At 21.2% G+C, this 15,553-nt stretch overlaps 1 protein-coding gene across 4 annotated transcripts in view; it reads right to left on the bottom strand.

The window, feature by feature from the left end:
• LOC112592101 (high affinity cAMP-specific and IBMX-insensitive 3',5'-cyclic phosphodiesterase 8-like) overlaps positions 1-15,553 on the bottom strand; it is a 66,538-nt gene that overhangs the window by 28,390 nt on the left and 22,595 nt on the right. For all 4 annotated transcript variants that reach the window (XM_025336085.1, XM_025336083.1, XM_025336086.1 and 1 more), the window contains 4 exons: positions 11,791-11,855; positions 7,940-8,065; positions 3,921-4,001; positions 1,892-2,094 (listed from right to left, as the gene is read on the bottom strand). In XM_025336085.1, the coding sequence (XP_025191870.1) occupies positions 1,892-2,094; positions 3,921-4,001; positions 7,940-8,065; positions 11,791-11,855 (475 nt within the window). The remainder of the gene's footprint in view (positions 1-1,891; positions 2,095-3,920; positions 4,002-7,939; positions 8,066-11,790; positions 11,856-15,553) is intronic.

Raw genomic sequence — 15,553 nt, 5'->3', positions numbered from 1 at the left:
ACATTATTGAAGACGGGATTTTTTGTAGTATTTTTAATTTGATTTAATATTGAAAATAAAACTATTTTTTAGATTTTTCATTAGGTTTTTGATGTGTTACCTATAAATAAAATAGTATAATAAAGAGTATTGGGAAAAGGCTATAAAGTAGCACCGAAATTGCATGGTTCAGAGGTACGTGATAAACCTTGTAGGATAAGTCAGAGATGGTGATAAAATTTTAAGAATTTCACCAAAATGACCCTAAGTTCCAAAAATATGTATAAAAAAAAGACTGGGGTTGCCATGTCACACGATCATTAGGAATTCCTCTACATCACATTTCTTAGCTCTGCAATTTCACAGCTTTTTAGTCATTTAAAAATAAAATAATTATGAAGATTTCAATTTATTTGAAGTTGTGAAAGTTAGTTTACTTCACAAGAATAAATCAAAGTCTTAGTGACTATTAAAAAAAAAATTGATATCCTTATTAAGAGTATTAAATTATACCCAACAGGATGAAACTAAGCTGTAAACAGAGATAGTGTGATGTAACATTAAACACGATGGTTTAATACATTAATTAAACAGTTTTAATTTATTTAAAGTAATAAGTAGTAACATCTATATTCTAAGGAATTATAATATTGATTAAAATGTGAATATTCAAGGGTTTAATTTCAATATGTTACTTGAAAACAATTCGTCTAGATATTTTTAAAATGTAAAATATTTTATAGTATGAATTCAAATTTTAATTAAATTATTAATTAATACGCATCATATATTTTTTGTTTATGTATGTAACAATATTTTGCTTTTAATAAATTATAATTTAGTATTTAATACATAATTCTATTGCCATTTAAACTATTTTAAATTGTCGATAAGAGCATTGTGTAGTAAATCTTATAATTGTATACCTATCTTAAAAATTAAGATTAGAGCTAATGCTCTGATCTAAAATGTGATGACAGGAAAAAATTATTACATTTCAAATTGAAAAAACAATAAAATTTCGCTCTATTCAAAATCTATTATAAAGTAGGGAATAGCAAATAGGTACGTAATATGTATAATATATTAATTATAATGGATTTCAAAGACATCAAAATAATGTAAATAAAATAACAGATAATTTCTGGTTATAATGAATTTAATACGATACTTTCATTATTATTTTTATTGAGAGGTTTTTATAAAAAAAATCTATATTTTATAAAGTTATAAGTATCAACATTTTATAATAATTATCATAAAATTAATACATTACTTATAATATACAGTTAAGATAAATATAATAGATATTATAAAATTTATTTACAATTTAAATGAGGTAGGTATATTAATTTGTATTAAACAATATTATTGAAATAACAAACACAGTCAAGTGAAAGCAAATAATAATTTTGGCGCACATGTTTAATAATGGTTCAACTCGTTTTTCATCTTTCCAAAATATTTTGTATACGCTTATAAATTGTTTTCTTTGTTATAAAATACAACGTATTTATAAGTAAATTATTATTTGTTATATCGAATATTATTTTACAAAATGATGCATTCCTACTAACCAATAAGTTTGTTCTTTTTATCGTTGGCTTATATTTGTATTGTAATGGTAGGTCATTTATATTCAGTACATTATGTTTATAAATAGTTTACTGATCCGTGCATTGAATAATAAGAAAATAAAAACAAATAAGGTTAAAAAATATATTTCTGTAGATTTTTATTTAGATTTATGAAGATTTATGATAATTATAAATTGTAAATTTAATTTTAATAAACCTAGATTAATTCTAATCTCTGAAATAATTACAAAGGTATCTTTGTGATAATAATTTATACTTATTTAAATATCTAAATTTCTTTAACAATTGTTACAATAGTAGAAATTTCCAAATACCTTGCTAATTGATATGCGTCTATAGCTTTGTCATTTTGAAATCTGCAATCAACAAATGCTACTGTTGGTACTCCGTTACCCTTATGAAAACACTCCAATGCTTCCTCCGTATTAGTAACACGATTCACTGTCCATTCAAGATTTTTGGCTGTTGTTGAAATAGATTGCCACACCGAATCATCTTTAGATGTTACTACTAGTATCTATAAAAATATTGTAAATTACATTTTAATGTTTAAATTTAAAATATGGAGTAAACAAAACAAATATAAAAATAATTTTTATTTAGGTTTGGTTTTAGTAATCTAGTGTACAGTATTATAGAGTTTGTATGAGATAGAAGTGCGCACTACAAGAAATTTAATTTACAGTCTAATAACACTACAAAGATAATTGTAGGTACTTTGAAACAAACGTAATTGTATATATGTATATATATAATATACACACATAGAGTTCTTTTAAATCTACATAAACAAGTCCAAACTGAATCAATATTGTTGAAATAAACTATCTTGACCTATCTAAAGTCTCAAAAAAATATAGCAAATTAGTAGTTCACTTACCTAAGAGACTAACATTTAGAAACCCTATATGGTTTGGTATTCTTAAATGAGAAAATATGAAAAAATAGATAGATAAGCACTAAGTTCAAAATTATTTCTTCGTTAGCGCTCCTACTAGTAGAGTCTCATTTGACCTAAATTGAGCACAGTGAATCGCTTTAAACTGTATAAAGACTTAAAAAGAAATTTGAGAATTCTTGTTATACAAATGGGGTATGATCAATTCTTTATTCTTTGAATATGTGGTAATATGCTTAAAACTACATGCCGCATTGTCAAGGAGTGCAAAGATTAATTATGGAAGGTGAGATAACTGCGTTACAAGATGACTGTGGACAGGCGACGGTAAAATAGATTGTGAAACTTGGTTCTAATAACTAAAAAGGAAAAAGAACTAATATTATCCTATTAATTATATAGTTTTTTTTTAATATATCTATAATCGTTGATGGATTTGAATAAGTTATTATAATGTTACACACCAAGTGTCGCATATAAAAATAAATAATAATGGGTTATTTAAAAAGAGACCACGAACCACAAATGCTCATAGACCTAGTCTAAAGAATTTATTGTGACTAATGACGAAATAAAGTGGATACTTAAGTAAAATAAAATTCGATATAAGATGTATTAAAAATATATATGCATATTATATATATATATATATAAATAACAATAACAAACAAATAAACTTGTATGCAAAATAAAAATGAATAAGAATTATTATTAATAAAATAAAATAAATTATTAATATAAGTAAAAAAAAAAAAAAAAATAGAAAAAAATATTAAAAATAACATAAAAATATAACAATGTAAAAAATTTTAATTTTACTTTTTTATATTACGACCAGTTAAATTTTGTTTCTCGCACTTCAAAAAAATATTTAAACTATAATAAATCTGACAAATCTCTTCTCTTGTGAGGCTATTAAAATTATTGTAAATAAAGCAGATAGTAATTTAATTAATCAATTATCAGTTATAAGTTAATTTTTATTTATTTATAACGTTTTTAAATCTATACTAGTTAGAAATAAAAATATAATTAGTACAGATATATAAGATTCATACATCTTAAAACTTCTACGTGGAAAATTCTTATGAATGAGCATGTCAATATAATATGCCATACTTATATGATAGGTGTTTGACTATACAGTAACTCACAGAATTATATAATATTAAATATTATTGTCTTAAAGTTATGGTTTATTCTTAATTTAGCCTAATGACCCATATTTCAAGGGTATAAATAGAAAAATTAAAAAAAATATTCTTAATTTTTTATCACGAGGTGTAGAATAAAATAATTTTAAGCCATCAAATAACGCTTACTTCATTTTTGAATTTTATTTTATTAAATATAAGCCTAGAATAAAGATATATATATTTTTAAGTATTTAAATATTTTATAAGCTTAATATCAAATTTAAAATTAAATGTCATGAAATATCATACCTTTTTTAATGAATAATTTGAATGTAGATCTTGAATAAATTTTGAGCAACCAAACATGAAATTGTTAAAATTGTCAGTTGTCTATAAAAATACAATAATAATAATAATATTAATTTTTAACTTCATAATTATGAGCATTCAGTTTGCTAAAATTGAAATGTAAGAATCACGTGTAATAAATATTTATGCAATCTATCACTTAGAATGGTATAAGACCATAATATTAATGTTTTATAGTTTAGTTTTTCTTTGACTAATCGATATTTGTTAAATAATATTTAAATTCACGAAGAAGAGCTATTACATTGTATAATAATAATTTATAAATTAACTTAGTTATATAAATAAAAATATATTTGTTAAAATAAATCAGTATAATTATATTAAAAATTGAATTAAGTTGTGTCATCCAAAAATGAAGAAAATCACTCAATAACCTTAAAAAATGGTTTGTTATGTTACAAAATATGCTTAAATGTTTTGATAATATGTACAATATGTACATACATAGGTAATTAAAACACATTACTTAAAACATAATTAAGGGTATTTATTAAAAATAAGTACTTCTAAATTAATAATTTATTGTAATTGTATAATATGCTCGTTGTAATAATTATTATGCTTTTTCTAAATAGTTAGTATTCAAATTATTTTAAAAATCTACAAATAAACTGAATGTTTGAAGTAGTTAATAACTGTTTAAAACTATGCAATGAAGAAATAAATTATATTTATTTGAAAAAAAAAACAGGTAAGTCATTTTGCTATTCGGTTAAGTTTCAAGTATAGCTCATTATTTAATTTGATACTAGAATCAATGTATTTAGTTTGAAATATTTAAATTCAATGTTTAATTTTTAGAACAGCATCGATTTTTAAGGATATTTTATAATTTATTTATATAACTAAATTAGTAATTTATTTTTCAACAATAATAGATATACTTAATGAATTAATTTTAGTAAAAAAACCTCGTATTTATTATCAAGAATATTATAATATTATATATTATATTAATGTTATTTACTTATAAATTAATATACAGGCATATCGTGTAATGAAGTAAATTAAATAAGTTTGTGATATTCATTTTGTAAAATTTATCTAAATATTTTGAAATTATTATATTACGTAGGCATAGAAAATAATAATATATATATTTTATATTACTTAAGGGAAAAAGTTTCAAGTAGTATCTGTTGGATAGCTACAATAAATTAATGGTTGTTGAATCGGTCGACGTGTTGACAAAATCAAATTATAAAATATTTGTCACATACCAGTTTATAAACTAAATGCTGTATCTGTAAAACTCGACAAGTTATAACTGAAATATAATTTTGCCTTTGAAAGAAGTTGTTATTACCATTAGCGATAATTTCGATAAGCTACTGTCATTATTGTTATCTATAATTTAAACTCTATAAACTATTAGCAATTCAATTAAAAAATGACATAATAAAATTGTATCTATAGTTTGAATTTATCTTATTCAACTAAATAAAAATGTATAGATTAATTTAAGAAAAAGGATGGTCTTATACGGCACAGATAGAACAATTAATTTTAGGAAATAAAATAAGTGTTAAGTATACAAAAATCACGCAAAATGAAATACAAAAATATGTTGTGTATGATAAGATATATAAAATAAAATTTTTAAATATTCCATTATGCCTGAATTTAGATTTAATGATATTATTTTGCATATTTTATTTTTTAAATTTAATTTATTATAATATTGTTATTAAAGTATTATAATTTATTACATTTTTAATCATAAAATGTAAAAAAATATGTATAACAGAATAACAGACTATATTTTAATACACGTTTAATTGATAATTTTAGTATGAAACATAATGATTAATAGTAAATAAATAATTTACGATGTTCAATTAACCTCTTTTCAATTATTATTTAAAAATAATATATTTTTATAAATATTTTTGTTTATAGTAATTTTTTTTTAAATTTAATTTCATTATTTTAATAGATATTGGGTAGTTTTTATTTTTGAACAACAGAATTATCAATAATTTAATTCGCTAACAAAGGGCCATAAATGTTAAAACATTTAACTACTCTATAGATGACGTCAAATACGCAATTAATAAAACATAACACACCATTGTAAAACTTATGAGCTTAGAATCATCTAAAACTATTTTTCCGTTTACATCTTAAATTATTATAGATTAATTATTATATCATACTTATTACGCAAGAAAAAAAGATATAATTGTAATTTGTGATGGTTTCAAAAAGATAAAGTTTTTGGACAGAATTTTTTTAATCTATTGGGTACACTAATAATTGATTTATAGTAGTTTAAATCTGCTCGAGTTTATATTAGTATTTAATTACAGAAAACCGAGTAGAAAGGCAACAAATTCTAATTTACGTCAGTAATTAAGAGAAAAAAAGTCAGTACGATTAAATTCGATACTCAAAATAATTCGATCAACAGTATATTACATATATATGTAATATGTATATATTTATTTTTGTAAAAAGAAAACTGTCAAATAATAGTTATATTGTTTGAAGCTTATAATTTATAATCGTTTAATGATTTGTGAACAGATGATAAAATAATTATGATTTTTGTTCGGCCTTAATCATACTTACATAGAAATATGTATTATACCTATAGTTATTTTACAAAATATACAATTATGTATAAATTAATTTTTTTAAATATAATTATACATGGATACACAAAATTTTAGTACAACAACCTTTAGATTGTTTTTATAAATATACTTTTAAATTTTAATAACAACAACATCAGTGTTAATGTACGAGTGAAGGATAAATAAATTTATAATATAATTATTAAATGTATTGAAAAATTGTTTTTCTCTCATTGAATTAGTATTTAGTTATCTTCAAATCTTAAAAATATTAAACAACAAGAATTTTTTATTTTCCAGTTTTCTGAAATTGAATATTTTTTTTTTCCAAGAGTTGTTTTAAATATTTCTTTGAGTGACATCTCGTTAACTTTATTTCCATTTTTTTGCCAGAGGGTAGGGCACACATTGTATTTAAATATTTTACTTTCCCGTCGAAACTTTTGCATAATTTTACAATGTTTTTCATTGAGTTCTCCCAAATACTGTTACTATTTTTTCCATTGTTTTGGTCAGAGAAGGGCATATTTGTAGTTAATTTGAACGTTTAACTTTTTTAGTGAGTACATTAGTTATTTTTCAAATTTTTTTTTATTAATTTTGCATAGTATTATTATATCGACTTTTTTCATATTTTATATTCAAATTTTGGACATACATTTTGTATTAATAGTAGATGTGTTTAAATAATCAAAGCTGTTTCCAAAAAAAAAAAAAAAAAAAACGAGTGATGTACAATACTATGCTTTAAAGCAAAATGTACACAATCAAGTAATTTAGAGTAAGAAAACGTGATCATTTATACATGTATGCACCAGAAACTCTTAGCAAAATTTTAAATTGGTTTTTTAAAATAACGTAAACAGATTTGTGAATATTTATTTTTTATTTTTTAATTTATTTATACACAATATAGGTGCATAGATAATTAAATAATAGATAATAAATAGAAAAAATATGTAAATAACTACTAACTAAATATTCGGGGGAAATCGAGTAACTCAGTTTGATTAAGGTAAAAATATTATAGCGGTGAAAAATGAATAGTTTAAAAATCTTATAAATAACTTAAACGATCATTTTACTATACTGCCGTACAGAAATAGTAAAATAGATACATACTAAACTTTTTAATTTTTTGAAATTATTTAAGTACCAAGTATTGTTCTATTTTTAATGTAAAACTGTTATGAAGATTTTATGTAGGTATAACAGTTTTTTTTTTGTAAATAAGTAAAAGAAAATTATGGTTTTGGCTTAATGCACATATTTTGACATGGTAAAAGAAGTTATTTTACTTAAAATTACATTGTAACGTTGACAGATAATAAATAATATGAAGTTTTACATTTATAATTTTTTAATGGGTCTTATATTTACTTGCGTTAGTGGTGAATCACTCCGGTTTATTGGTGAATATGCATCTACTGTGTCCCTTGACAAGTCGGATGCAGATCCACTCCTTCGACAACAGTTGTCCCACATTTCTTGCAAGGTATCTAGTAACTATAACATTATAAATAAAAACTATTATAATTCGAAGCTTTAAGTTAGGCTAATTAATAAATTAGTTATAATAAGTGTTATGCAATTGAAAATCATGTAATATATTTAAAATTATTTTCATTTTAATTGTACCGAATTTTTAAATTAACTTTTTGTGATGTTTTGATTATTCAATTTATATTCGAGTGAAAAAATAAAAATGTATTATCTTTGAACAGTAATTTTCATTTTTTCAAATTTATTTAATTTTAATTCAGTGGCTACATTATTTAAATTTTTCTTGAATTAGGGCAATCATTTACTGATTTACTACCTTAGTTTTTATGCTACATTATGACTTATGCACATGCTAAGAGTTTAAATATATAAGTATACTGAGAAAGTTATACAATACATTTATAATTGAAACAAATTTAGCAAAAAAAAAAAAAAAAAAAATGAATAAAATAAAATTATTGAACAAATTAATAATGAGTAATATAAACCTTTTCACATATTAAACGTTTATTATGTAGCAGTTTGTGTAAGCGTGAGCGTCTTTTGCTTGATCAGTCTTTTATTAACAATTTCTAGACTTCTAATTTTTTACTAAAATCAACGTCAATGGTTTTAAAAACAAAATGTATTTATATTTTGCAAATGTTTCTACTTAAAGTTGTTAAGCTAAGCACTAAACTGGGTCAATCGAATGAGTTGCTACCCCCTTAGATAACACCACTGAAGTTTAATTTTATGATACGTGATAAAAATTAATCTATTCTTGTAAGGTACAAAAAATACATAAAATAAAATAATTTCATCAAATTGATACATTGTTTAAAAAAATAAAAATTTAGTAAAACAAACTACTCAAAGTAATATATTTTATTTTTCAAAAAGTCATTTTAAAAATATTGTTAATAAAATTATTGTATAACATAATGCTCATTCAATATTTATATAATATTTGAATGATGACAAAACTTGTTTAAAACTTTAAAACAATAAACATATTGTTATTTGACACGTGTTTATAAAACTTATTAAATAATAAATACAACCTGAAAAGTTATCAAATTTTATTGAAAATTTTCAACAAAAATAATATGTGTAATTTGTTGCTTACTAAACTTAAGTACATCATAGTCGTATATTATGTAAATTAATACTAGTAAACTTCAGTTCAATAGTATTACTTATTATAATTTATGTATAAATAAAGGATACGTTTGTTTGATGTTATTTAATAATCAATAATGAACAAATATAATCAATTTATTTGCAGATTCTATCAATTACATAAATTTTTAAAGGTTTATAAAAATGGATTATAAATCATTTTTTGCTTTTATTAATGCACTTAAATTTTAAAAATATAGTTTTTGTTAAAATAATATTTCTGTTATTTCACACAAAACCAAACTTGTCTTATTGTGTATAAAATGATGTATATTAATATTTAATATTTTTCAAAAGCAAATGTTATTTTTCCCAGGCTTGATATTTAATTTAAAATTAAGTACGTAATACAATGCTACTAACTTTGTTTGATATAAAGTTGTATTTGAGTCCATTGGTTACACTCACTTCTTATTGTCTTTAACAGAATGGTCATAATGTATAAAACGTTGATGCGGTTAAGTCACGTTTCAAAACTAGTTAAGTGTATCATGAAGAAAATAATTCAAGTTTTATCTACAGGTATGTGGTTAAGATACCAATATTTTAAAGGTATGAACAATAAGTTTTCCAGAGGGGGTAAAAGAGTATTACCAAAAATCCTCAAGGGAAATTGAGAACTTAATACATTTATTGTTCTCACATTATTAATACACTATAGACATCAGTATAATACATTAATAAAATATAAAATTAATCTTGTTTTAAATTACTTAGTTTTATTTAAATTGAAAATCATGTTAAAATAGTACAGTTTTTTTTTTTTTGATTTATAATAAAATTCATTCGTTTAAACTAATGAAAAAATAATTATTTAAATAGAAACTTGTACATTTGAAGTAAGATGTGGCTATTATATATTATAGGAATAAAATTCGAAATCAATTTTAATAGTTAACACATATTTGAAAATACGTTATTTAAATAATGTTAGATAATAATAGGTAATACTATAAACATAAAATTTGAACTCAGTTTATTTACATAATTACTTAAAAAAAAATAAAAATAAAATTATGTATATTAATAATAATATTTTAAATAGATTTGATGAGAAAAAAAAATAATATTAAAAAAACAAAAATTTGATAAATTTCTCAACTCATTAAAATTAAATTGACTAATAACACATCATTATTTGATTTTTAAGAGATTGCTAAATATTTAAAGATCAGTTTTTAATTGAATGGATACTGTAAACCTGCCATTATAAGAGTATTAAATTGCTCATTCATTTGGTTTTAATTTTCACGTTTTTTTAATTAATTATGTATTTACTATTTACTATTTGGCATCAGACCTTTTTAGACTCTTGTATATAGTCATAGGTAATGTTTTAATTTTTTTTTTAAATTATTTTTTTTAAAATTGATTATAATAATGGTTGAGTATGATTAATAAAATATAAACATTTTATGAAATTCTTATTAGGTACTTATAAAAACTAAAGAAACGTGCAAGTTGCAAATTTGTGAAATTAAATTTTCTGTATCATGTATAAAATAGTGAAAGTATATTTTTATAAATAATATTTTTGATGTAGGTAATAAAGCTTATATTTAGAACAAAGTTTTCTACCTTAATAATTAAATGCTTGATTTACATACATGTGAAAATACAAATTATTTGGTTCAGAAAATAAACTTTTATAGTGTTCTGAAATCATTATATAAGATATGACTAACTATAACATAAATAGTATGAAACATTTTTAAATTATTATTTGTATTTAATTATTAAATATTTTGAAATAAATAAAGATAAATCAAAATAAAACAAAATATTAGAGTTACAAAATAAATAAACAATTTTTTCTAAAATAAAATTATAGATGCTGAAGAAGATTTATTTTTAATTTAAAGCTATAAAAATAATATAAATAATGAATGTATCTATTTAATAAATAGTACTTATAAATACATCAATCATACAATATGTATATGATAGGAAACGATTAAATACTACAGTTTTAATAGAATAATATTGAGTTTAATTATATTTAAAATTTAATAATAGTTGCATTTACAATGGAGTAATTTTTGTAATGTTTTATTTGTATATTTTATAAAAAAAAAAAAATCGTATTAATTATAAAAAACTATAAATACTCTCGTTTACCAATACAAATATTAATGTTTAATGTATGTACCATAATATTAAAAAGCTTTAAGCTTTTATTCGTCTTTTTCCATTACTTCACAAACATAAACACATTAACATATATGGATGTGCAATAAAGTACTCATATATTTGTAAGCTAATATTATTGTTGCCTGTTGAATACCAAAACTTTGTAACTTTTAGGAATTTAAATTTATTATTTTTTCCTGGAAATATGTTTCTATTCTTACCTTTTATTTATATTCCTAGTCATTATGAAAAATTTTAAAAATTAAACATTAAAAATAATTTTAATTTCGTAATTTGTTATAGTATCTATACGATAAAAAATTAATATTATAAATAGTTATATGTTAAAGTAACTGAGAATAATTTAAATTTTAATCTAATATTTATTAAAATTGTAATAAATTGTATAAAAAAAATGTAGAAAAGTAATAACTTACTCTATTCCTACTCGCTATGTCGTTATTGTTCACTCTATGTTCTGCATCCCATAATTCTGTATTGGCTAAAAACAAAAAAATAAAAATAAAACAGAGTCCAGAACAAAATTTAAACAATATCATAATATTTTAATCAGATAGTAAATATTATATTGAAGTTTTGTACAGAATCGATTAATAAAAAATTTCAAAATAAAAATATACCTATCTAGATAATTTGTGTTATTTAATCCATACAAAATAACAACAATATTTTGTACATTTTAATTTATATAATAATTTAATAGATATTATGGCAGTGTATATATAATTAAATGATTACTTACTATGGTAATAGAATTATTTTTAATTCTAAATATACCAAGAAATATTTATATAATATATATAAATAAAATATATTTATGTTTTAAAAAAAAATTGTAAAATTTAAAATGTTAGTTTAAAAGTGTGTATTACATCAGTAGGTATTTATTTTCTCTAAACAATTAACTCATAGTAAAAGGTCTATATCGAGCTATAGTTTATCACTAAAATAATCTAAAATAATATAGAAATAGAAATACGTAATAATAAATGTTTTTTATAAAACTTATTTGGTAAAAATTAGTTATAGAATTTAAGTATTTAATCTTTTTAAGTTTTAATGAAATATTTTAAGTTCTGTATTACTATTATATAAATACAATAAGTTGTATACGTTATCATAATAATCAGTCATTTAAAATTTTAAATAGAGTTATAAATGTATAGCCACAATGTAATATAATTGGTTTTAAAATGATATAATAAATATATTTTTTTCTCTTGGTTATTAATCACTTTTTGGATTAACAAAAAAATTAAATCATCAACTTTAAAGGTGGATTCTGATATAAAATTGTATATTGTATACAAGGTATTTTTTTTTTTATCGTGAATCACTCATCGTTTTAAAATTTTTTAAAATATTTCATTTATATAATTTAAATTCAAAATAAAGCAATTTTATTGAAATGTTAGGTATATCATTATAATTTTTTTAAGTTATTTACTTTTTTAAATGACAACATAAATTTATAATTTCTTAATCGGAATATTTTAATGCATTAAATTCTAAATTCAGACTTATAAATTTGAGTTATAGGTATTTAAAGTGTAAGTGAAGTAAGTAGTAGGTCAACATTTTGCAGTTTATTCCCGTAAAAACTCAAACTGTAAATACTTATTACTCAAAACATATTTGTTCAAATTTTGATTGCAATATTTTATTTTATAATTTGAAATTAGAAATGTATGTTGTTATTCAAAAAAGTAAAAACTTAAAAACTTATAACAATAACAATTATACATTTTTTTTTAAAGTTTTGTTTGACTTCGACTGTAGATTTTATAAAAAAAATATTTTCTAAAATTTTTATAGTTTTTGAAATAATGAGTGGTTCATCAAAAAAAAAAAAATTACTTTGTATAGTTGTTACATTGGGGATTAAAGAGTAAAAAGTCTTCAATACTTTTCATTATAATTGAGAAAAACAGGAAGGTTTATTTAAAACCAATTTTTGATAGTAACGTTTTTAATTACTATTTTTTAATTTAAAAATAACTAATTTTATTCATAGACTTGACATTTTCACATACAATTAATTTTCGAATTTTCTAAATATGATAATATAATGTACAAAATGCTTTGGAAATGCTCAACATCTTAGGTTATTTTTGATAAATCAGTTCGAAAATTTCTTATAAAGTTTCTCATAAGTTCTTATTATAGTGATTATTCGAAAAAATTGTAATTTTAATAATCAAGATTAAAAAGTGTAAAATATGACGCATTATAAATTATTATTTTTATGATTTAAAGAGTTTAGATTAAAGTCATACGCATTTTATACAAACGCTTATAGTTTATGTTGATAAAATTAGATTTTGTTCTAATATGGATACCAGAGTATACCGACATCCAAGGCAATGAAGCAGCAAACTGAGCAGCCAAATAAATAGTACAGACAAATCAAATAAAAATACTAATACAAACCTACATCGGCATCAAAAGACAAATAAAAAATGTATGCACATTAGAATGGGATAAAATATGGAAAAAATAAAACCAAAAACTTAGCGAAATTAAAAGAACAAGTGGCTCAAGTAAAAATAGGAAAAAACGAAACAGTCTTAAACAGAATAAGAATAGAACACACAAAATTACCCACGGCTTCTTAATGGACAAAGAAGAACCTCCAATTTGCATCACATGCGGAACACGCACAATAATCAAACATACTAACTGATTGTTTAAAATACGAATATCTCAGAAAAAAAATTACCTGCTTGAAAAATTATCCGAAATCCTGGAACCTAACAAAGATGCAAACATAAAAGTAACAAATTTTAGAATTGGACAATTTAATTTAGTTTTTTAATAAGATTGTGTAAAAAAAAAATTGTAATCTATACGCTAATAATCATTGTTATTAATTTTTATTTTGTTCATTATTAGTTATTCAATAAACGAATCGTGTTTAATATTCCAAACTTCCAAGGATTTAGGTTACTTAGTAAAAAAAATATCTATTGTATTGCATTAATAACTCAGATAAAGTGTACTGACAATTTTATTAATATTAAAGTTTAATAATTAAACATATTATTACGATTATTCATGAAGAAATAATAAAATATTTGTCAATATAAAGTATTACATAAATTACTAGGTACCTATTAGAATCAAATAAAAGTAGGTAAAAACGTCAAGAAACCCTATAGATCATGAATTATGGGTATAAAACAAAAAGATCTTTTAAAAAAATAATATTCCTATATGTCAGCTTTAAGTATAATATATCAATTTTATATAAAAGGTATATCAAATTGTCTAACATAATCATATACCTACATCTTACTATGGGAGATTTTCCTGACCATTACTATAGACATAAATTAGTCTAGCATAATATTAGTTTTTTTTTTTTAGCTATTTATAGAATTTTGCTTACATTATATTTTTATATTAGTAAATATATATGCGCAGATTGGGGTTACAAATACGCAATGATATTCATAATCCATTACAAAGCTACAGAAATAATAATAATACAACCGATAGTACTATTTCATGTGAGTTTAAAAAACAATATTATTTTATTATAATTATTTTACTTGCAAAAAATCAACACTGAAAAATCATATAAAAGTATATTATATTTCAAAGCATATTCTACCAATTTTTCAACCACAGTATTGTTAATAACATTCAAAAACTTACTAAGTCCATAACACATGTGTTTGTCCCTTTGTGGATCATCTAATACAAATAACTAACTTTATCAAATTTGTGATTATCTAACAAAATGCTAAGTTATCACTATCAACGATCCAATACTCTAAAAAATATGAATTTCTCATCGGTAGTTAATATAGTATTTTATAATAATATTGATAGTTTGTATTTTAACTATATTTATAATAATTGAGAAACTATGAATTTTTTACTTACACAGAGTTGTAAGAAGTAAAATTTGAGTAAATAAAAAAATAAATAATGGTAAATTTTGCCAAAGATATTAATTTTAAGAGATATTTGGTATATAATAAATTGTGACATATATAGTATCATTAGAATGTAAATTATAATTAGTGGTTAATTACGCTGGGTAACTATTTTCATTTTTTAACTAAAATCAACTTTAGTATTATAGTGATACGTATATATTACAATACAATATAGCCAACTTTATGAAATTTTTACAAAAATATGTAGAATAATTAAAAATATCTTTGTTTAGGC

This window comes from Melanaphis sacchari, unplaced genomic scaffold (genome assembly GCF_002803265.2).
Source record: "Melanaphis sacchari strain LSU unplaced genomic scaffold, SCAv2.0 Contig157_pilon_pilon, whole genome shotgun sequence".
NCBI lineage: Eukaryota > Metazoa > Arthropoda > Insecta > Hemiptera > Aphididae > Melanaphis > Melanaphis sacchari.
This window is presented reverse-complemented; position numbering and strand designations above follow the sequence as displayed.